General features: G+C 32.5%; 1 protein-coding gene across 9 annotated transcripts in view; it reads left to right on the top strand.

Annotated features, from left to right (window-relative positions):
* Obsc (Obscurin) overlaps positions 1–26,065 on the top strand; it is a 633,182-nt gene that overhangs the window by 491,869 nt on the left and 115,248 nt on the right. For 6 of the 9 annotated variants that reach the window (XM_081756092.1, XM_081756083.1, XM_081756059.1 and 3 more), the window contains 9 exons: positions 747–922; positions 1,469–1,574; positions 3,315–3,599; positions 7,222–7,506; positions 8,956–9,131; positions 10,340–10,445; positions 11,630–11,805; positions 16,884–17,393; positions 19,413–20,000. In XM_081756092.1, the coding sequence (XP_081612218.1) occupies positions 747–922; positions 1,469–1,574; positions 3,315–3,599; positions 7,222–7,506; positions 8,956–9,131; positions 10,340–10,445; positions 11,630–11,805; positions 16,884–17,393; positions 19,413–20,000 (2,408 nt within the window). The remainder of the gene's footprint in view (positions 1–746; positions 923–1,468; positions 1,575–3,314; positions 3,600–7,221; positions 7,507–8,955; positions 9,132–10,339; positions 10,446–11,629; positions 11,806–16,883; positions 17,394–19,412; positions 20,001–26,065) is intronic. The other 3 variants (XM_081756051.1, XM_081756063.1, XM_081756072.1) reach the window with 3 other exon arrangements.

Here is a 26,065-nt window from a genome sequence, read left to right as displayed (position 1 = left end):
AAAATAGAAATGAGCACTAGCCTCAATATTCCTGGTTTCTGCTGATGTCGTTCTGGAATGACGAATGTTTCTCCTTTATGTCTTCCCATTTCCTGGCTTGAAATTGATGAAATTGACAGCTGGATTGGAATCCCGTCAAAACTGCCAGGGGCGATGAATAGATTTGCCAAGTGAGTTCTTCTCAATCTCTGGATGATGGTTAGGACACTTATCATGGATTGCTTCTGCGGTATTGTAATTCTTTACCTAGGATCCAAGTGTCTGCAGGGAAGTCATTCACTTCCAATTGGGTTGCTATTCTTGTCTTCGGTGTCTCATGTAGTTTTGTCCAAAGAGATGTTGATACTAGCGTTCATTCAACTAGGAAGCTCTTGCAATACGGAAAGAAATCTGATGTGGAAAGAAAGGAACACTGGTTTTACCTTTATTGGCTAATTTACAATGGCGAAGTGAATATGGTGGTTTACACAAGTTCGTTTGAGAATGTACATTCAACATTAAAAATTTTCTATAGGCTGAATTAGTAATTTGAATGAATTTAAAGTAATTTGATTTTAAAAATAAATCAAACTGTCCAATTGCTTTGCTTTTAGTTTTAACACAATATAGCAATAGCACACACGATTTCAGGTTACTGCACAATAGATAAACAACTTCTTAGAACGCCAAGAAGTCAGGTTCTTAACATAAATTCATTATATTATAGATATCTTCAGATCTACTAAAAAATGTTTTTATTTCCTTAGGCAAAAAGATGGGAAAGATGTCCAAGCGGGAGGAAGATTTCGTTTCCTATATGAAGATGAGGAAAGCATTGCTCTCATTATTAAGGGAGTTACATCTGAGGACGCTGGAATGTACACTGTTGTTGCGAAGAATGAGTTGGGTCAAGCAACTACAAAGGGACAGTTGTTTGTCAGAGGTGAGTTACCAATACTCTCACCTAGTTTTATTTTATCCCGTAAATATGTAATAGTAACACACACACACACCCTCCACACACACACAAATAAAAGTTGTGTGCACGGACCCCAGGGTATGAATTCGATGTACTTTGTTACACAGAATCCAAATTTCGAAACTCTAGGACAATTGACAGTGACAATTTTGTTTTATGGGCGGAAAACGTGTATCCTTTATATCCAAAATTGCGGGGTTTGGGGGTTTTTGAAATTTGGATTCTGTGTAACAAAATACATCGAAGGGATCCGCTGAGCAGAACTTTTGTTTTTTTCTGTATAACTGTGTTATATGTATCGTCCCTATCCAAAATCACTCTCAAGTTTTTTGCCAATAAAAAGGAATTGACACGGTCAATCGTCTGGGGGTTTTGAAATTTGGATTCTGGGTAACAAAATACATCGAATCCATACCCTGGGTTAGGTGCACAGAACTTTTATTTTATTTATTTATTTTGTGTGTGTGGCAGTATAATTTATTCTAATCAAATCTTTTTTTCAAATTTCAGCTCCGCCCAAATTTAAGATTAAAATGAAGGATATGGCAAGTATGACTGATCAACCTGTGAAAATGCAAGTTGAAGTTGAAGGTTCTCCTGTTCCAGACATCAAATGGTAAGTATATTCTACAATGTATCACACAATATTGAAGTAGGAAAATTAATAAATTTTACCGTAAATTATATAAGGAATCATCATTATTTATTTTTAACATTTATCCTTTTTCTGTTTCTGGTTTTCAACTACAGTTTTTCTTCTGTACTGCTTTATAGTATTCTTATATTGTATACAGGGTGTTACAAAAATGTCCCGCAATATTTTGGGAACAGATTCCTCACTTCAAATAAGAAAAAAAGTTCATATGGACCTGTGCTCAAAAGTGGATAGTTTCGGAGTTACATGGTCCCGAAAACTTGAAACAAGTGAAACAGTGAAACAAGTTCATTGCTCCTTTACTATTGGACCTATCGTATCCAAATATCTATGTTTAAGAATGCTCCAGTACTTGCGCTCCAATTTTTAGAGGTAGATGGAGAGTGATCAAGTACTCTCAAACAGCCCTTCTAAAAATAATTGTGCAAGTATCGGAGGTTCTGAAAGATGGATATTTGGATAGTTTACATACTAGTTTCCCAGTGATGTCTTGACCCGACTACGATCGGTCCTATAGTAGTAGAACTATGGACCTTTAAAGTTCGTTTTTTCACGTTTTCGGCACCCTATAACTAGGAAACTATGCACTTCCGACCACAGGATCATACGAACTTTTTTTTTCTTATTTTGGTGTGAGGAATCTATTCCCAAAATATTGTAACAAATTTTTTAACACCCTGTATATTCATATCAACAAACTATCTTTCATTCAAATAAAAGGTAAAAATCTTCCTTAGTAAGGTTCAGGTATTAAAACAAGCCCAATTAGACGCCTCATTGTTTGTGTGGTAACAGTCAAACTTAATCCTAGAGTAAGACAGATAATTTGCTTAATTTACATGATGAAATGTCTCAAACTTCGTAAAAAACAAAGTGAAGTGAAGTACATTTCTATAAGTTTTGTTCTTAAACTGTTTTATTTTTATCCTAGTAAGTTTTCATTTTTGGTACCACACATATTATTATTGAAATAACCAATGTTTCTGATATTTATATCAATATTAAAAGAATATCTATACGTATAATTTATTCTGATTTTGTACAGATGATGTAATAAGTATTAATGTATCTCTTGAAGATATTTTCCTCTTATGAGGTATTCAGAACCTTTATTAGCGCAGGGATTACCACATGCACATTAAATACACCCACTCCAGTGTGCACAATATTTATTATATAGTGTGTAACGCTGAATGAGTATATATAATAAAACGAAGTATTTTCAATAATAGAGTAAGGCTATGTTATACAAAGTATTTTATATCATTTTATCATTTATTGCTTCATATTTGGCTTTAAACAATTTTATTATTTATTTTAGATTCTGTTTCTAGGTGTTTTCGTTCAAAATAAAGTTTCATGTTTCCAATTTTTTTCTCTAAATTAATTGACTTGTTGTAATTACTGTTTGCTATATTAACCTTATTGTACCTTTTGATCAAATTGGCGTCCCGTTGAGCAGCTAGGCAACATGAGACATGAGCCTACAGCTTAATGTGGGGTGCGAACCACATGAGCTTCCGCCAGAATTCGAATCCGGCTCTCCCACACCAAAGCGAGTACCTATCCACATAACCATAAGGGTGCTACTGTACTATTTGAGTCCCATCATAATAATACAAAATAAATTAAAATAAAAATCCACTTTTCCTTCTATGAATGAGATCTCTAAATTTCATTTTTGATATTTTCTTCTTCTAGGTTCAAAGATGGAAAAGAAATTGTGAAATCCGAAAGAATTAAGATTGTCAAAGAATCAAGTGAAATATATTCCCTGACTATAGAGAAAGTGTTGTTAGAAGACACCGGCTCATATTCTGTGATTGCAAGTAATGAGATGGGTCAGATGACTGAATTGTGGAAGTTTGTGGCCAATGCTCCACCCAAATTCCTCAAAGAATTGAATAAGACTGTGGACAGTAACCTAGGAGATAATGTAACATTTGAGGTCAAGGTTGAAGGAAATCCTAGACCCACCATTAAATGGTATGTTTTCTTATTTTCTTACCAAAGTTAACAACAAAGAAAGCAGTTTAGTTAAATATGGCAAAAACGCATTATAAATTTATTTTACATTATTCTAAATTGATAAGATAATAAAATACTAATAAAAGGTAAAATATTATTTCATTTTTTTATATATTCTTACGGTTATATTTTTTAAAAATTGAATTGTGGCTTTTAGCATATCTTATTTCTCGTATCTATAAGTATTCAAATACATTTATTTTACAGGAATCATGATGCGATATAATCATTATAGCGAATGAACAGTACTTAGATTAAATCTCATAGTGCTAAATAAATATTTCCGTATAGGTTTACTTTTGGCGCACCTCTAGAACGAATTGTTTAAAAATTATAATTCTTTCACTAATTTTCTTCTTATTGTTCCCTAAAAGTTTCAACTGGGCGACATGAAAATATCTCACTTGGCATAGATAAAATTCAAGGGGGCCACCAGAAGTAATTCTTGAAAAATTACGATTCTTTTACAATTTGCATATAAATAAGGTTTTCGGATGTGTAGCACAAAAACTACAGGGCAAAAAACACAAACCTCCCTGTACTAGATGGCCATTAAAAAGCACAAATGCTATCTAACCGAGTCAGTGTAGGTCGAAGCTAGTGAGCCCACACGGTAGTGCGCGGGTAGGCAATGATACACGAGTTTCAATAGCATTTGCCATGGTTTCATATTAGTGACGCTCCACTTTTAAATATAAAATACAGGTTCTGTACACTGCGCAGAAACATGCCGTCTTTAATATGCACTCACTTATTTTATCCGCCGTAAAGCACTTGTAATGATTTTACACTAATAACCCTACACTTGTAAAGCTAAAATACAGCTGTATAACTTTGGATTTAATTCTATCATCTGCAGAAATGTGTTCCTTATAAACATGTCTTTTCATGCAAAGTATTGAAGTTTACCTGTAAATCTTCCAAAATGTGGTGCGCCAAAATTACATCAGCACTAATATTTCTTTGTATACATGGAACAAAATTTAATCTAAACATAATAATATTCTAGCTGGAATATTTTTGTTAAAATAAAACAATTACTCATCTATATGCCTTAGTAAAGGATTTCTTCAAATAATTCAAGAGACGCTATTTCTGTTGCTAGTCACACTTCGAAAAGATAACAACTGGTGTCAAGGAATTCACATTTTACATTCAAATCCGTCCAGCATCTGTGCACTGACAGCTTCTCTAATGGCAGCCTGAACGCATAAAAAGCTAACCGCACACAAATGCTGTTTCGATGCAAATTGTGATGTCATTCAAGCGAAACGAAGTTTTGTTCCACAAACAAATTTGATTTAACTATAAGTAACATAATATGAAACCCAACGTAAGAGAACTATACACATAGCAAACGACGAGGGAGATATTGAATTAAATACATTTATGATCGAAGTTCTGTATTTAATCACTAAACAACATTTGTTTACATACTACTATGAACAGGTTAGGGCAATATATATATATATATATATATATATATATATATATATATATATATATATATATATATATATATATATATATATATATATATATATATATATATATATGTGTGTGTGTATGTGTGTGTGTGTGTGAAGAATCACAGAAGAATTAAACAGCAAGCACAACGCAGGTCAGATTGCTATTCCGCCATTTTATATATATTGAAATTAATATTAAATTGATATAACAATTTTTATTTATCTGTACCTACTTTTTGAACATGTTTTCATAGGCAGAGATGTCCTTTGTTGTTCTTTGTATAAAACTTTTCTGTATTTTATACAGGGCGTTACAAAAATGTGACACAATATTTTGGGAACAGATTCCTCACATTAAAATAAGAAAAAAGTTCATATGGAAATGTGCTCAAAAGTGGATAGTTTCTGAGTTATAGGGTGCCGAAAATGTGTAAAAAGTTCATAGCTCCACTACTATGGGACCTATCATAGTCGGATTAAGACATCAAACTGGTATGTGAACTATACAAATATCCATGTTTAAGAATGCTCCAGTACTTGCACACCAATTTTTAGAGAGGTAGGTGGAGAGTGATCAAGTACTCCCGAACAGCCTCTCTAAAAATGATTGTGCAAATACCGGAGGTTCTGAAAGATAGATATTTGAATAGTTCACATACTAGTTCCTCAGTGGTGTCTTGACTCGACTACGATCAGTACTATAGTAGTGGAACTATGGACCTTTAAATTTATTTTCTTTTTTCACGTTTTCGGCACCCTATAACTACGAATTTATGCACTTCCGACCACAGGTCCATATGAACTTTTTTCTTATTTTGATGTGAGGAATCTATTCCCAAAATATTGTGACAAATTTTTATAACACCCTGTACAGTAATATACTTGTAATATCACTATATCCTGTTAAAAGCTTCAATATTAGTCTGTTTAACGTAATACACTTGTTTCTTAAGTTAGGTGTGTGTAGATATATATGCAAACTACTGGCTGATATATTGACAAATATCTAAGACAAGTCGCAAACCGTGATGTATCTCTGAAATGACTACACACCAAAATCATCTGGCTATTTTTTTAAAATTTTACTTCTATATAATTCTTTTTTGTTTGTTTGTTTGTTTGTTTTTTAATCGCAGCCCCCATTACATCTAAAATAACCTCTTGCGAACGTATTCACACTTACTTGCCTTGAAGCGGTAACCTATACCAATTCTAATATGTTTCACGATAGTATATTAAGCCGTGAATCCTCTATATTTATAACTACTCGATTCTCTACTGTTTACACAAATACAACAACTTCTAGCAGTGTAGTATGTGCCTAATTCCTAAAACGCTTACCACCTACAGCAACATATTCAGTAACAATTCGGTTGTCGAATTTTCCATTATGCTCATTACGCTCATTTGATACACTGTACTCCGATTAAAAGTATGTGATTTTTAATCAGAAATCAGAGAAATAAATACTAATACTATTTACATCTAAAACTTACGAGAAGACTTTCGTTTCGTAGAAATTAACCAGTTAGGTTACTCTCTCTTATAGTTGTGAAATAAGTTCACCTTATTGGATCAAAAGATCCGATATATTTCAATCAAAAATTTTCTTGTACGCCTTATATTTGGAGAACTACATTCAGTGTAGCCAAACCCAAACTATCACTTGACTCAGTATGATATGCTTACTCCGTAGAAAATACGAAACCTTCATTTAGGGGCCGTTCAAAAAATTTGTGGCCGCTGATCCAAGATCCAATATATTTCAATCAAATATTTTCTTGTACGCCTTATATTTGGAGAACTACATTCAGTGTAGCCAAACCCAAACTATCACTTAACTCGGTATGATGTGCTTATTCCGTAGAAAATACGAAAACTCTATTTAGGGACCGTTAAAAAAATTTGTGGCCGCTGATCCAAGATCCAATATATTTCAATCAAAAATTTTCTTGTCTAAAACTAATCATTGGTCAAGATCGCAATCTTTTGATCCATTTCTGAATCATTCCTTGCTTTATTTACCTAACTTGAATTTTCGTTTATACACGTTCTATACTGTTTTGGGAGTTTTTTTTCTACTGCTCTTCTTCATATCCTTTATTTTTCAGGTTCAAAAATGGAGAGGAGATAAAATCAGATGGTAAACATTTCGTTATAGCCGAAGATGATACCTCGTATACAATGACAATCAAGGGAATAACACGACAAGACGCAGGCAATTACTCTTGTCAAGTAACCAATGAACATGGCACCAATGAGAACTCAGGAGTGATGAATGTCCGCTGTTCACCTGAATTCAAACAGAAGCTCTCTGACAGTGAGGCTAAGGAAGGAGAGAAAAATATTGAATTCACAGTCAACATAGAGGCTTATCCAAAACCAACAATTAAATGGTGAGTATACTTGCAATTTCATTTGTAGTTAATGTATAATTTACATATTGCTAACAGGATGACAAATAATTATTTATTTTTGTTTCTCCAGACATGCAAAAAAAAAAAAAAAGCACTTGGCATAACGGCCCATTTGTGAGTTAAGCCTGCTCCAGTGCCATCTGCTAGTGACCAGCTGAACTACGTCTAGTCTAGCAGCGAGCACATGGTCAGCGCGCTGCGACGCCCTGTTCCTAACAGGCGCGTCAGGAGGTTTCTAAACCTAGTGTCCGTCACGTCTTTCATTCACGTGGCTCCCCAATTTGCCTCACGACGCTTGGTGAATATCGAAAATTGGAAAACACTGGCCCGGAATCGAACCCGGGACCACGCAAACATGAGTCGAACGCTCTAACCACTGTTGCACTCAAGTTCGGTCAAATTCATGGGGAGATGAAATTGGGAAGGAAAATATATCTAAAACGATCTATAGCAATTAGATGATGATGACTTTCGTCATACTACTTTAACTTATTTTGTTGAACTTGGTTGTGATATATTGACCTTATCTTCGTTTTCTGGTTAGTTTTCCTTCTTGCCGTAAGTTTTGTCTTTCCCGCATCAGATACAGTTAAAAAGCATTGATTGTAATATTTACAAGATTACAGGTAGGCCAGTTAATCTATATATTAAAATGCTAGAAAAATGTATATGTTTGTGAACGTTTATATGTTTGTGGACAATTATTTTGACAGTGAGTTCTCGGGAACCATAGGCTCTAGAACGATGCCGTTTTCACTGATCGATTGCAAATTGTTCAGTTCTAATTGAATATTTAAAATACATGTCCGTTTTTTTCTTTATTACATTTTAGGGGTACACTGGAGGTGTAGAAACTTTAGAAAAGTAAAGCATCACACTCTGCGAGTTATATATTCCAACACAACATAATTGTATACAGGAGTTGTACATCTCTCATGTGTTTGTTTCATGGGCTCCAGTCTAAGATGCACCTTTATTGTTTGGAGTGTTTTGCCCAATTAACACCATATATCGTTGGCATTATAATTAATTGTGTATGTAATGTATTTGCTTATTACATGCTGTATGCAAGAAGAAAGAAAACACTGATCATACATGAATTAGAAACTCCAACCGGAAGTAGGATCAAATCTTGCAAACGTTGCGAGATATTGAAAAAATAATCGAAAAAAAAAACTCCCCTTTATGGTACCCGTTGCCGATTTTTATCAAGACGTCTTTCACTTATGTCTGTAAAATGTCATGCACAGATGTTGTGAGGAATGACAAAGAGATTAATGCTCATACGTGAATGATGTGCAGTGTAGAGAGGGAAGGTTCAGCTAGTATTTCTTAAAAAATGGAAGAAGCTTCTTGTATATTTTTTTTTTAATTTTAAAATCTTTTTCCTTGGTTCTAATTTGATGACTATCAATTCTCCATAACTAGGTTTCTGGGTGATGTAGAAATAACAGAGAAAAAAACGGAATTCACGAGAATAGAAGAAGGTGATACATACAAACTAGTGGTAAAGGAAGTCACAACCGAACTTTCAGGAAGATACTACTGCAGAGTAGTGAACGTTCTCGGTAGCAGTGAAAGCAGTGCTAAGTTTACTGTACTCTGTAAGTGCTTTTAGAAACATTTAATATTTGGGTAGTTTAGATTAAATATATAATTCATTTTAAGAGAATGAGTCTTTGAATATTGCATGTTATTGTCATCATAGTGATGCGAAAGATTATTATTTTACTTTCATTAACAGTAAGCCGAGAACACAAAATAATAATTAGAATAAATATAACTGTGTTACTCATAGTATTGTCATTTTCTATTCTATAAAAACTTACCACTAACATACGTTAGTGAAAAAGTTAATATCGCTGAAATATTCTCGCAGATATAAACACTGTTCGGAAGATATATATATATATATATATATAGATAGATAGATAGATAGAGAGAGAGAGAGAGAGAGAGAGAGAGAGAGAGAGATTAATTTTTCAAAATCACTATTATCTACTTAGTGGTCGAAAATTATCTGTTCAGTGTCTAAGCGATGTAATACAGTAATATCATGTCATTTTTTATGTTCAGAAATGTAAACTTCTTCTGTAATGCAATGCTGTCAATAGAGTTATGATCCTCCCGATTAGTCACTTAGCACTCATGCTTAATGACACTCAGATACATACAAATGGTATCAATGATCTAATCTGTGGTCAAGCTTTTACTACACATGCTGTAGCGTATTACAATTGACTGATACAATGATTTCTTTGCATATCATGCATGGTAGCTGTTAAGAGTAAGTTGTATACTCTGCCTTCAGCACACCGCATAAATAGTAATAATTTTAAAAAATACAGATCAAAGTGTCAGGAGAACGTAGAGGTCAAGGAAAAGTTCACTACCGCTATGACCAATGCGATCAATCCGTCTATTTAGTAGTCGTGTATTGAGCTTACAATGGGGTATATCATTCATGATAGTTGAGCTTGTTTTCCATCCTTATGTAATGATTCTCACGCTAATGTTTTACATAATTTTCTCGCTTTCAAAGGAAAAGAGTAGGGCATTAAAGATGAAAAAAGAGAGAATACATAACATTAGTCAGTGTTGCTAGAGCGGCCAGTGTATTCTACACTGGAAATAGATAACACTTCAAATACCTGGAATGTGTTATTATTATTATTAAAATTAACTAATTTGATTCCGAATCAGAAACGTGCATAAGTGATAAAGTGATATGTACATTTAGTTATCTTAGTGATTTAGACAATTAATTGTTAAGATTTAGAGTATAAAAATAGCTAATCACTTTATTTTCCAGGTAAGCCTCGCTTCCCCAAGGGCCTAACGGATACTGAAATCGATGAAGGACAAAGTGTAACTTTGACTTGCAATGTTTTTGGTGTTCCAGAACCAAACGTTAAATGGTGAGTAGAATCTCCTATGATATTACGATAATGAGAGATTCAGTAGCGGACAACATTATATTGGATTTTCTAAGCGATTTTCTTTTTCTTACAAATTTTATATTTCACCCTTTTTCCATCATCATTCACTTACACCTGGAAGACCTAGAGAATCTGGAAAAGTCAGTGAATTGAGCTCACTTCTAAAAAGTCCCGAAAAGTCAAAGAATTTCATGAAAAGCTGAAAGCAAATGCAAAAATCAGGTAATTTTAAGTACGTATTTTTAATTCCCAGAGCCCATTACTCTTTTTGCTTTACCCGGCTAGTTGGTAGGGAATATTTTATTAAGTAATTAGTTTGTTTTGCAAAATTTCTTTACCTATACACATAGCACATCTAATACACATGTATTAACTGTATACATCTAATGCATATTAGATGAGTGACGCGCGAGTTATCTCTTCTTGGTCTGAAAAAGATATTTTCCTTGGTCTGAAAAAGATTAGTTTCTTTTTTGTTACATTATTTATTTATTTATTTAACAATTACCAGATACAGCTCTGAGGCCATTTTATACTGGATATATAACAATAACAACAACACCAACAATGGAAAGGATTTGGGAAGGTAACGGCCAGGGCCTGTTTTAGTAGGTACCATCTCAGAATTTGCCTGGTAGGATTGAGGGAAACCCTGGAAAACCCTAATCTGGATGGTCGGCAGCGGGAATCGAACCCGCGACCTCCCGAATGCAAAGTCAACGCTCTACCACTTGAGCCAACGCTCTACCACTTGAGCTACATTATATATTGACCTGGAAATTTGTAAATCGTGAACTGCAAAACCTCAAAAGTCAGGGAATTCGTGCTCACCAAATAAAGTGGAACTCTATACACGTATTAAGGGACGGGATTTGTGAACGTCAAGTATAGATTATGATGTATGGAATGATGGATTAGGCTTACACGTTTCTTTTGTGTATAAAGACACAACTGGATAATACTGTAATTATTTTCTTCTATTATTTAAATAACGAGGATTCCAAATTTATATTGTTCAAATATTTTAATATCAGATCGTTCCGAACTTTTACAGCACTAATTTACAGTAAATTGTTAAGATTTTTTTAAAAGATAAGACTTCTGTAAGTTCGTATTGTGTATTGTGCTGTTCGTTTCTCGATCATACTTATATTTATTTACAGGTACAAAGATGGCCAAGAAGTTAGAGCTGATGCTCATATCAAAATAACACGTGAAGGGTCAGAAACATATAATTTGTCTATAGACATTTGCAAAGGAATCCATGCGGGTGAATATGAAGTCAAAGCCACCAATCATATGGGTGAATCAAGTTCGAAGAGCAAGTTGAAAGTAAATAGTAAGTATTATCCCTGTCTTATTATGAAATACATACAAGAGAAAATTTCATTTAGATATTTCGAATAACAGGTCTTGAAGTCAGGTTGTCGTTTCACTGCTGTAAAGGCTTAGCTTTAACAATATACCTAGAACTTCGATTCATCAGAGAGTTATTTTATGTTATGATGTCCATTATTTTTGTCTGTATAAAACTGAAAACTGTAATGCAAGTGATGCTAAATGTTTCGAAATACATTTTGCTTGTATTGTGCAATTGACAACAAAGGTGAACACTTACTCCGTATATATTCTTTCGTCAAAATTTAAAATAAATAGAGTATTTAAGTGCGATTCTGATGATGAGTAAATTATGTACGATTTTTGATTATGTTCTCTGAGTGATAATGACAAAGAAAGGCATAATCACGTTGGTCCATTGTTTGAAGTTAATAACAAGAAAGAAAGAAAAGAAAAAAAAACAAAGTTTACACCTTTGTTTCCGATTCTCAGTGTAAGTGCAATTCTCAGCTTGTAACTTTTGTCTGTTCCTGTAAGTGTGTGTACTCAAACACACAAGTTTTAGTAATATTTTTGTGTAGCCGAAATGTTAGCGCACGTGCCTTACGTGTACAAACTTTCTATAGAAAGAATTTATTTTTTCCTGGCGACGTGATTTTAGTAACTTTTCTTGAGCTGTCAATCAGGTGAAGGTATTGACATCCGACGTTTCTAATGCAGACATCACATTCATCTTCAGGGATTATAATGAAGAGACCGGAGACGTGAGCATGTATATATAGTGATTATTTGGGGGCAGAGTTATGAATGGGGGCTTGTGATTGGCTGAGGGAAATACTGGCTTCTGATTGGCTGTTGTGGCTACGAGAAATATCTTTGTTGTATGTCTGTTTTTGTTCCTGAAAAGGGTCTACCAGATAAGGCTGAGTTGAAACCCATTGTCTCTATCGAGACTTTCTTTCCCTAAACACCGTGTGCGTAGGTTTCCTCGGGATTCTGCCGTTTCCTCCCACTTTCTTCATTTCATTCATTTCTCATCATCAGCGTTTCCTTTAGCTTAGCCCGCATAACTGTGGGACGTAAAACTCAAAGATTTCATTTGTTCCTTTCCCGTGAGATAGCTATGGCAAGCATTCAGAAGCCAGCATTTCCCTCAGCCAATCACAAATCCCCATTCATAGCTCTGCCCCTAAGTAGTCACTATATATACATGCTCACGTCTCCGGTCTCTTCATTATAATTCCTGAAAGTGAATGCGATGTCTGCATTCGAAATGTCGGATGTTAATACCTTCACCTGGCTGACAGCCCGAGAAGAGTTATTAAAATTTTCTATGCCGACACAACATTGTGAGACACTTGCTTAAATCACTTTATAGCAAATTCTAATCTAAAAAGATAAAAACAATAAAGATTGAGAGCCGGTCACACAAAACTGGTCACCCATAGTCCGTATGCTATAATGCAAGGGAAATGGTCTTCTTATATATATATTATTCTATCAATAAACAATGACTAATTGTGTTTCTACATCGATTAAACTACCCTGAAATCTATTTTATCTTCTACTGACGAAATACAGAAAAGAAGAAAATAGTGAGTTATAAACTGTTATACGAGAAAAGTGTTCAGTATTGAGTTCAAATAAACATATCAAATTGCATGTTTATAGCAAAGAAGTTGATAGCAATCTTGTCTTTAATAACAAGAAGAAAGAGTGGTGAAAAAGTCTTTCTACTTACTCCGGAATATCACCATTACAAAACTGGAAAATTTAAGAGAAAACAAGAAATTTCTCTTGCACATAAGCCGAGAACTTGATGTATTGAAGAGATCATCTACATCAAGAATTATTTATTTCATTTTGTAAATTGTGTAAACTTGATGTCATTAATTACGCTTGTAAAATTTATTGTCTACTTGTGTGAGTGTGTACAGTTGACTTCCGATTAATGGAGTAATAGAGGGGAATATATTTACGGTTAACTCAAAATCACATTAATCTAAAGGGAGGGAAAAAATGAGAAAAATAAATAACCACTATGTAATAGATAGGAAAATGCTACATGTCAATTCACCTATTCCGTATTTTCATACACTGTGTTTTAATAAAGTTTCAAATTAACTGTATCAACAAGCAAAAAAGAAACGCACGTAAAGGAACTTGAATAATCTGACAATTGAAATTCGCTAAAAAATGCCGTCAAAAGTTTCTGTTCCTTCGCAAAGTTTTCTTTTTTAAGATCGATGATTTTATTTTACCGTAGCATCATTTTGTCACTCAACAGACTATCTTCTTGCCCTTCTGAGTAGTTCAGAGGACACTCGATGTGATGAAGTGCAGCTCCGTGTATGATTTCGCTTTCAATTGATTGTTGCCCACCTTCACCCACCTCCCTCTCACTATCACTGCTTATGATGCTTCTTTCTCCTTGCACAACTAACAATTTGCTCATCTGTGAGGGTTTCGAATGTGGGCAAGTTGCAATCATACTCCAGTCATTCAGAAATGTTTCAGCTTGTGTAAGGGGGAAGAATGGGAAAATCTCATGGTCAAATTATATATCTATTCTCTCTCTCTTTTTCTTTTTTCTTTCTTTCTCTCTCTCTAATGTGCTTGCTGATGATTCTTGATAATCTTTCTTGATGATTCTCGTTTTTTTTTCTTTGTTTGGCGAGCACCGGTTAAGCTGCAACACGATTAAGCCACCCCTGGTGTATCAACAGTTAACTGTATATAATTTTATGCTTTCCATTTAAATTATCTCTGTAAATGAAAATTAACCTCACTATATCTGTCTCCTCATCACTCCAAAATTGCTGAATAGATTTTGATGATTTCTCTTTAACGTAAATGTAGATCTATGAACGTTTTTAGCACTTTACTTCGATGGTATGATTAACATAAGACATGATAATTGATCTTCCAAGTTCACATTGGATTCCTATGTGAAATAGCAGTGAAACGGCAATCAATCCAAGAAAAAGTTAAAATTTACATTTAAGATGAAATAATATGATTAACATATTTTGACAACTTTCAGGCAGGTCCTCAAATATTAAAATAAGATGCGTTTGAATCCATATGCATGGCAGAATCATCTGCTGTAAGTAAATGCATCGAACATGAAACTGTATTTGGTTTGGTGTGAATTTTTCCCTTTAAAGTTTTTCTCTACCTTGATCCAATGTCGCTGTAAACAGCTGGATTTTTAATTGTTTTTCTTGTTCCAGTATCCTTATATATTTTTCTCTATACCCCAATAAGCAAATGTTCCCTTGACATTGATTTGATTTGAAGTTTTTTTTTCTTTTTTGAGTGAAGTGAGCTTTTTTTTTGGAATTATGAGACAAGCATGCTCATACCCTATTAGCGTTGTTATTTCTTTTTTTTTTTTTTTTCATAACCCTATAGCAGAAGATAGACCCAGAATTTAAGATGCAGAGAGCAGAAATCTTGAAATGTGAAATGTTTTCCTGTCCAAATGTTTATCCCATTATACGACCCAAATTTGTTTACACACAAATTACGACTATAAATATATTAAAGCAAAGTTTCACGCTTCCTTTTTCTGTACTTTGTGCCATTCCTTAAATTGTAGTGTAGAGAAATCTGTAACCTGTTGAAAAATTGTTATGTGTTTTTGCACAAAAATCTATTTTCAGCTTTTGAATGAATATACATTGCTCAAAGATTATAACAATAAGTATCAGTGCTTTTTAAGAAAAACGTAGAATTTCATTACTTATTATATGTACAAGTCAGAATTAGTGTGAGATATCCTTCGAATATGGTCTTGATTGGATATATTGTAAAGATAATTTCAAGTCTTAATATACGAAGTACAGATGAACGAAAAAATCATTCTGCAGAACATTTTGTGTGAATGTTATACATAGAACACTATTTCTGTACTGTTTAATTACATTTTTATTACGTTACCATGAAGTTGCATCAAACTCCTAACTTAATTTGTACCATTTTCTATTATACTATCATGTAAATTTCATTTCTTTATCAATATAGCTTTATCGCCATTATCTTCACCGATTAATATATATATATATATATTAATATTAATATTTAGTGTACGACCGTTAAAATCGCTAACACATTTCCGTAGTGTACGTTCTCGTTTCCTTAAATTTTCAGTTTGTTCTCAGTAAATTTATTTGTATTTTGTTTTAAAGAAAGCACTGTCACCGATCATATATGACAAATTACAGTATTAGATACATACTACACCGTCCGTAGAAAAATATCACTGCTGTTAACTTTATCTCAACCTTCTGTTATAATTCATATACCTAATAATATTTTCTTTAACTTATTGGTCGTAACCCAATCTTATAATTCCATGCTATTTCTAACTTATTGTAATTGGCCTTCCCATTCCAATCCTACACTCAGTTTCATTTCCTTAACCTATTTTTATTGTAAGTTACTTGAAGTTAGAGAATCAGTTAAGATCAGATAGAGAAAATAATTTTAGGCAAAATTAAGAAAAATAGAGTATAGAAGAAACCAGATCAATTTTCCTAAATCAATTTATTATTATAAATACCTTATTTTATGTTCCCATTTCTCTCATTTTTTCCAATCATTTTCTATCCTAAGGTGATATATTTTAAATTCCTTCTTGATTCCTGATTTCATCTTAGTTTCTTTCAACCCTAAACTTATTTTTAAATTTTCCTTTTCATTTACCTAAAATATTTGTATATTTTCTTGCCATCTTTCCTCAAATATTCCTAACAATAGCTGGTTATGCGTGTTTTATCTTTTTGTTCACTGCTCTCTCTTCTTCGTATCCCAATAAACTCATGAATGGATTCTACATCATATTTCTAAATTTCAATGCAAGGTAGTATCATTTGTTTATTTTTAACTTTTTTTTAAAAAAAAACGAAAGTAGCATGGATTTTGAATGTGTGAGAATTTTTTTAAAGTTTTCATCGTGAGTATTAAAAATATAAATATTTCATAAACAATCTTAAAGGAATTACAAATTAAACACATAATACATATATATCTAATTTATTTTACACACATCATCGTAATATTTATTTTTCACTATAGCTGCAACAAAAACAGAGAAAACAGAAGAAGCAGAACCCGAACAGAAAGAGGAAGAAGTAATCGAAGAACAGAAAGAAGTAATCGAGGAAACTCAAGAGAAAACTGTCAAAGAAGAGCAAGAAGAAGAAGAAAAAGAAGAAAAGAAGGACGAAGAACCAGAGAAGCCAAAGAAAGATAAGAAGCAGCTAGAACCTGTTTCTGTGGAAGAGGTTAAAGTTGAGGACGAAACGCAGAAGATTACGGAAGGAGAGATAACTCCCGCGGCATCCCAGGCTGAGATAACAGAAGGTAATCTAATTGAACGATCTTCTATTGAGGATCATCTTGAAAATCCCGATGTACTGTTACTGAAAGTAACAAGGGGGGTTGAGGGAGTCTGGGAGAGTAAATCAAAATCTGTGCGCATAGAAACGGAAACCATTACCTACATCGAAGATGGTGTAGATGTGAAGATAATGGCGTCGCATCAGCTCTCGGTCTCCAGAGATTACAGCGAAACGGAATATCAAGGTATGTAATGTCCGAGAAAGGAATCCAAAGCCAGCTATCTTTAAATTCTCCGAAAGACAACCTTAGAGACGAAAAATACAATAACCGAGTGGATTTTTGTGCTTTTCATAGATATGGTGGGAAAGATATTATTCGGCTTCTCTCATATTAGGAAACTGTAAACAATATGCTAACTCTTGGTAATTTCTAAAGTAATTTCATTTACGTATTTAAATTGTTTTAGAGTCGAGAGGAACGTTTCTAGCAAGAATTACAGCTGTTATTACCGAGACAGAAGAAAACTATTTTATTCTATACTTTCGAAAAACAAACATAACTCTTAGAAAAATAAAAGGCGAACACACGATTCTTTGAATTTTCCGTGTTATATAAGTCACTATTAAGATATCCGTGAACGCTCCAAAGCACTTCTTTACTAAATAATTGAACAAATTTAAGGGAAATCTTTTCTTAACTGTAGTTAATAGTTTGAAAGAATTTATTGTAAAACTCAGGTTGATATCAAGCTGTACAAGATATAAATACTTGTATTGATTCTGAAAGTTATAATATAATCCAATTAGGTGTGCAAAAATAATAATTTTTAGTCAAAGTTTTATTTTGCTCATTTGTATTTATTCTTATTTTTGTGCTTGACATTCATTCTTAATTGTGGTTCCACGTAGGGTGGTCGCTAACGCTCTCGCCTTGGATGCGAGCAGTCCCAGGTTCGATTCCCGGTGGGGGCACTCGGTCGAAAATGTGTAAAAAGCTTTTTCAAGCCAGCCATCCTGAATGTTTTTTTGGTTTTCCTCATTCACCCAGGCAAATGCCGGGGTGGTACCTAACATATAGGTCCCAGGCAACTTCCCTTTCCCCGGATAGTGCTCACCGAGAGACGTCATGGTCATAGATGCCGAGAGCCCAGAAATCTAAATCCTAAATCCTAAAATTCATTCTTACTTGGATACAGTAATATTTTAATAATTTAAAAGTAATAATCATGTTAATGTTATGAAAAATTAAGCCATTAAGAGAAATATTACGAATGAAATTATTGTTTAGATTTTTATAGCAAAATATGAAAAAAAAATATTACATTAGATTCGCCCTTGACTAATTGCATTATATAATTGAAAGGAGAAAATAACCGGTTTTTAACACACCAAACCGTCATCATATAATTGCGTTATACATTTATTAATTTTATGTAAAATAAAATTGTAGTCTGGCAATACAATAATTTACGATACATTAGGTTAACCTTTCTGTAAATAGAGTGCTTCTTCTATTTGAACAAAGCAGTACTAAAAAGAATTAGGGAAGAGATGTTAATTAAAACAGAAGAAACAATATTAAAAAATCTCGTTAGAGAGACTTAATATACAAATCTGTTTTATGTTTCGGGGTAACGGTTATTCTAATCTTCAAGGTTACTTCTAGGACATAGCATTAGAATTGGACCAAGGACAGTGTTCACATTCTCCACATATATGTACAAAAAGTCGTATATTTTTACTTTCCCATTATTTCTTATGAAAGGTTATTTCCAAGGAAGCTACAACGACAAAACTTTGGAAATCTTACCCTGTAAATTGACATGCTGTCAAGCTGGAATATGTTCTGGTACATTTAGGGGTGTTGTAGATAATAATTGTATTGTCCAAGTAGAAAAGCTCGTGATTTATACACTATGTGTGGGTAGTTATGTGTTGTCTTCTAAAAATAAACTTTAATCTCTTAGATTGTCTTTCGTCGCCTATTTGTGTATCTGTCTAAAGCAAAATAACCAATGCAATGTTAAACACATATTGAGTAAAAACTTGCTATATTTTAATAATTGTATATTTATAATAAAGACATACTACCTCATGATTGAATAATACTATGGCTGCTCTGTAGACGTTGAATAGCAGCAAGTACTCTTTCTTTAACTGTAGATCTTCTGCTTTAGCTTTTAATATTATTACTATTATAATATTACGTATTATTATACAGGTAATCTTTTTATTTCATGTGTATTAAATATGTTTGCTGCAGAATCGCCTACAGGACCGAAAGCCTTCACTCGGGATGAGAAAGCAAGTGAAGTAAGCTCACAGGAATGGGGATTTCAGCTTATTGATCCTCCAGAACCTAGTAATGTTGTCATTGAAGAGCCCGAAGGTAGCGAAGCAGATCGTGCGTCAGTACGGCATCAAATATCAATTGTCTCTCTGTCTGAATCGGAAACTAGCGTCACAGAGGCAGATGGTAAGCAGTTTCCTCAACGAGGAACTAGTTTTGAAAGTTTATCCAGAGGTGCGAGTTTAGAAGAATCAAATGCAACTCCTGTACAGATTACTGAAGCTATTCCTCTTCCACCGCCTCAACAACCAGAAAACAGAGAGAGCGAAATAAAGAAATGTACGATTGAGATTGTAGATAATCAAGAATCTACCCAAGAGCAAAATGCTGTTATATGTAATGGACTAACCGAGCCCCCCACGCAAAAAGGAATTAAAAACTTAGACGATGATATAGAGGATGATATGGATGAAGATATGCTAGCGCTATTACGACGTGTGAAGAAACAGAGAAGTTTATTGGGTGAAATTCTGGAGAAAGAAGATGAACGCAAGCAGGAAGGTAAGGGGGATTTCCTTAACAAAATATATTCTTTCCCCTAACCTTTGCTGCTTGGCTCTTAAAGAAAATATTTTTTCACATCTACTTTTCGATATTTCTTTTACTGAAGTTATCTCTCAGTGGCATTCTAAACATGTGATCTTCATTAAAGCTATATCTATGGTCTCTTCTACTTTTTATATATGGTCTATGATGGTAGAGATTCAGGCTTAAGAGACCCATCACGGTGAAATTAAAATACCGCTAATTTTACAGTAATTAAGTGATATCTTCAAATAAATAAAAAATAATCGAAAAGTGGAACAAGAGCTCTCTAAACAATATTATTTTACATGAGATACCGTTATCATGACTCACTATCTGCTTTCAATATCCAGCCATTTAGAAAATCGGCACTTATTTTCGTGTTTCTAAATGGCTGTAAACGGAAAGCTACTAGGTGACTTGTGATAACGGTACCTCATGTAAAATAATACTGTCTAGCGCGCTCTTGTTCCATATTTCGATTATTTTTATCTACTTGAAGATATCACATAATTACTGTAAAATTAGTGGTATTTTAACTACGCAGTGATTAGGCCTCTTTAAGTATCAAAATCGATTGCTTTTTTGTAGAGTGTTTATCAAATAGATTTTAATTCAAATTCTAATTGAGTTCTTCATAAAAATTCACGTGTACACTAGATTTCTCGATGTTGAGGTTTCTTCTCAATTGTTCAAATAGTGTGTGACCTTGCTAACATAGGCCATTAGTAAAATGTCCCCAACATATGAAATTATATGATTATCTTTTGGTCAAAAAGTGCAAGAAGAAACTACCATTAAATTAACAAAAATAGCTTATTTTAGTTAAATAATTATAAAAAGCTACACCGTTAAAGATGTAGTTCAAGAGATTATCTTTTACAAATAATTAATTGTAGAAGCAACATTATTATTTTTTTTAAAAAAAAGTAATCATAATAGTAGCAATTAATTGAATATTGAAGTACAATATCTATATTTAAGTCTTTCCAAAATATTTCATCAATAAAATTACAATTTATTAAATTTTCACTGTATTTCATGTTTGATCCTCTAACTTAGTTGAATTAGCATAACAAGAAACTTGAAGGATTTAGTTTTAGAATCAGAATTTAATGGCTGGATTGCAATCCCTGAGAATACCCTTAACTTAAGTTTGAGTGCTTTATTAAATAGGCATTTATTTATGTACTGAGGAAAATTTAATTACCATCTAATAATATTTTTCTATTTGGAGATTTCAAGTTTACTAAAATAATCCAATGTAGTAATATAAGAACTGCTTTAGGTTAAGCCGAGCCCTTGCTTCTAGTTTAATTCCCTCAGTTATTACAGTAAAGATCAACAATAGGTGAATATGACTTATAGCTTCACAATTAGAAATAAATTTATTTCTGACTATGTTTTGAATTCTAATTTATGTGTTATCTGTCTTTAATTAATGTTGTTCTTGTTCTAACTTATTTCTAATTATTTTTGGAAAATACTTCTTTTCTATTGCTTTTACCTTGAAGTACTACTACTACTTTGAAATACTGAAACTTTGGTTACTGTCATTCGACGAAAAATTCGTCGTTTTATTAGAAACATAATTATTTTCGATTTAAAAAATGGGCGAATGTTTTTCTCGTGAAAAATACAATTAATATTCTAATTAGAGTTTTGGCAATTACAGATGGTAGCCAGAGTAAGGAAAGATAACTAATACGTATTCATGTAAAGTCCTTTTCCAACAGATTTTTAAAACAAATCCGTCAGAAGTATATATTGTAGTAACGTGATAATATGTTGTGTAGAGTATATTAAACCCTACTCAAAATTATATTTGCATTATGTGGAACTTGTTTTCCTTCGCATGATAAGAAGTATATGTCCATTGTGTTATACTCCTTGGGTGCAAATAACATGTTATATAGATAATTCGTACTGTAGATTTTGTTAATATTATAAAGTTTGTATGTTTTATTTCATTTACAATATGTCAGTTGCATCCATTTTAATCTATACTACATTTTTTTTATTTCTGTAATATTAGTCATTTTTAAGTTTTTATTATTTTTTAAAGTTACGTATATATACAGGGTGGCCACAAAAATAGTAACATAAACCCTGAAAATAGTAATATAAACCACTAAACGTACGTAAATAACTACACGGAAAGAACTGAATGACATGAACAGCAATGCTTTCGAGAAGTTTTAAGATAAGAAACATTAAGTGTCCAAATGATCAGTCTGTCGACAGTCATTCTTATGACAAAGGATAATACCCCGCCAGGTTCTGTGAAACATTTCGCAGAGCATTGCAGGTGTAACTAGAATGAAAGCTTGTTTCACAGCTACTGTCAGTTCGGCAGTGGTATTGTAACGGTTTTATACAACGATGCCGTTTATGAACCTTTATAGAGCATTATCACAGATGGTGAAATCTGAGCTTCGTGTTTTGCTCTCATGCACCCAACAACTTGAAATAACACGTTCTTCATTACTGTAACTGGAAGTATCAGATATCGTTCATGGTTAGCATTTATCAAGGGTTAACGGGAAAACTTAACATTAACATTTATCAAGGGGAAACGAGACTTTGTGGCCACTCTGTATATTAACCCTAAATAAAGTCATTATTAATACAATGACAAATACATTAAATGTGCATGTTCCGAGCGAAACGAAAAGGACACCAAGAGCAAGATCCTATTTTATTGTCCATAAAATAGTAAATATCAAGTGTGCCATCTTTTTCTATAAAAAAAAACTAAAAAACGACTATAACATTGAAACAAACGGCAAATAAGAAAAATGGCATATGTACTTCACGATCTTATATATGTGTAAATATTTACTAGTTAACGTGTAGTTGTGCTTCTAATAATTTTGTTTTCTAAGATGCTCTTTTTGGTGCTCTTTGATTCATCATGAATCAATCCGCGATATATGACTAACTCCTTTATATTCGTGTTTTCTTTCTTTTTTTCTTTTTAGTTAAAGTGACGTGCCATAAATATGATGGCGTTTTATATAGTTAAGTATAATTATCTCTCAGATAAGGCTTAACTGATTATGTTACGAATTAGAAGTTGAACTGAAAGTCGTTAAACGAGTTTATACTCCTACCGTTACAATTCGCTAAAAGTTTCACAACATACGCATCTGAAAACTCAAGCATCAAACGACAATACTTAACTTTTATCCTCTCTTCACATATCATGAAAAGTATTAAAGTAAATGATTTTTCCATTCTTTCTATATCAATGTTGTCTTGATATAGAAATATATGTGCTGAACTGTTTTAATATTTCGTATTTTTGAATGTATGACACGTGAGGAATATTTTCAACATACTAAATTTTAAGCAAGGTATGCGTCACTGCGATTCGACAATTAAAGACCATGTGAACAAAGTCCTAATCCGTTTTTAGGACATAAGTATTTATACTTGAACATTTTTGGAGTCCATGCGATTGTTTAAATAACACATACATTACTTTTTTTAAGAAACAAAAAAGGGGATACATAATTGCTAAAAATGAGTTAAAGCAAAATTTAAAAAAAAAAACAATTTATACTTGTAATATTAAAGGCGAAGAAATTACAGTATCGTATAATAAAATGATTTTCATGGCTTTTATTACGTATCATACCTTCAGACAATTGCCAATAACAAATTACGAAAAACACAAAAGATACAAATACATATGTAGGGTCAAAAGTGATATGGATGACAATAATACAAATATTTACAAAGTGTGTCTTTGATGGATAAAAATAATACAAACATTTACAAAATGAGTCTTTAATGGATAAAAATCATAGAAATTTTACAAAGTTAAACTTTAATGAATAAAAAACATATAAATATTTTCAAAGTAAGTCTTTAATGGATAAGGATCATACAAATATTTACAAAGTGAATCTTTAATTGATAAATATCATACAAATATTTACAAAATTAGTCTTTAATAGATAAATATCATACTAATATTTACAAAGCAGTATTTAATGGATAAAAATCATACAAATATTTAGAATGTGAGTCTTTAATTGTTATTCATATAGTAGAGGGATAAATTACAAAACTCGTTCAGGCTAACCAGTGTCTTAATTAATTTATTTCCCTTCGCACATTTTTCAGAATTTTAGGTTGCGATAACTCTTTTTTTTTAAGTAGAAGCCTTTTAGGTAGCGCGTAATCTACTCAATAGTTTTCTTGTGTTTTAATATTTAATCTTTTCTTTATTGGGTACTTCTTTCTGTTTTTTCACCTTTCTTCATCTTCCATTCATATCTTTTTTATTATAATAATAAGTAAAATACTTGAATAAATATGAAACAATCAGTAACAGAAAAATAGGCTAAAATATTTAAAAGAAAATATTCTTTTACCATAAATTAACCTTTAGTCGACCAAGCCCGTTCCGGCTTTAGGTACCACGTGACTTTTTGAGTAAAATGCAATTTTCATACGGTTATTTTCAAATCCCAGTAGCTGATACCTTAATTGTCTGGAGGTATGAAATAAGACTTATAATACGTAGAATAGATTAAAAATTATAAAAGGTATGATTTACGCCTACTTAAGCATGCGTAGTTTTAGGGGGCGGAGAAATCTGCAGAACACTTGACATAACTATGTCATTGTTTTTCATTAGTGCTTTCAAATTATCCCCCTTTCTGGAACCTCTTTCCCCTTTAGAATGGTTATGATATCTGGTAGATATACCACATTGAAGGAGACTGTTTTCTCAAAATCTTGCAACTAGTACACAGACAATAAATTAGTTTGGAGCATTACTTTCCTTTCGCAATAAAGGAAGATGCTATTCTTTATATTGATACAATAAAAAGGATGTATTTACCAGTAAATGTGATCAATAACACAGATGTAGAAACGGAAATGTAATAAATATTGCATTTTAACAAAAATGCTTTTATATAGTTGCTTGGAATCTAGGACCCTACATGAAAGTATCTTTGTAAACTTAGTATCTTAAAAGTTAAAAGATGCTAAGTGGTAACGATATAGTTGTGCAAAATATACACTGATTAAGTCTTTCGCATTTAATATAAATTTGAACATTTAAAAAGATGTAATAACGAACGATTCTTAATTCTGAACATTCTGTTACATAGTAATTTCTACTTGTTAGATGTATGACTCATCCGGTTTTCTCTCCATACCAACATCCACATGGAAATTTTCTCCAGTCTATTTCTACCGTTCTTGAACCGCATGTGTTTAAGCGTTATCAGTCTTTTTTGTAGTGCTTATTTAGTCCAATAATAACAATTATGGTTCAAGTTTATATTTTCACATATAAATACTAATATAAAAGGCACCGTCGTAATTTTCAGACTTACATTTCAATATATAAAGAAAAATTCAACTATTAATTATAAATTTACTTTATTATGCATTAAATAAAAGATAAAAGCGTTATAGAGTTATCAAGTACTTCGCTTCTATCCTCCGTCCGTTTTGTCCATCCATGGTAGATCTTTAAACATAGAATGCAAATACTTATAATAAAGAAATATATTTTTTTGTAGACTTATTAATATTCCTCAACCTTTTTCCAGTATGTGCAATCCAGTCATTAATAGATGATTTCAGAACTTAGAAATTTCATTAATATGTATCATATCCAGTAGGTAGATGGAAATTATCATAATATCTATTGGATAGGTTTGTGATAGATTGAAAATAAAACCATGATATCAATAAAATGATAAATCAAAAACGTTATTAATATGTTATGTTTTCTATTTTTACTTACCACTTATATTTTTTCGTGCAAATAATTCTGAATATCTTAGTTTACTATCGTATATTACATTCAGAGTTTTAGAGATTGATTTTTAAAATTTAATATTCAATAATGGATCATAATATATTCCTTGTTGTTCCATACATAATATAAGACAAAGAAGTGTTTCTTTTGCAAGATATTCAAAACTTATATTTCATCATGTCATCGTACACGGTAGTTATTACTTGATCATATTTGCTTCAAAGTGATCGGCGTTTCTCGAAGCTTATTATGC

This window comes from Thermobia domestica, chromosome 1 (genome assembly GCF_964235325.1).
Source record: "Thermobia domestica chromosome 1, izTheDome1.hap1.1, whole genome shotgun sequence".
Classification (NCBI taxonomy): domain Eukaryota; kingdom Metazoa; phylum Arthropoda; class Insecta; order Zygentoma; family Lepismatidae; genus Thermobia; species Thermobia domestica.
Note: the sequence above shows the minus strand (reverse complement) of the source record. Positions and strands in the feature narration are given on the sequence as shown.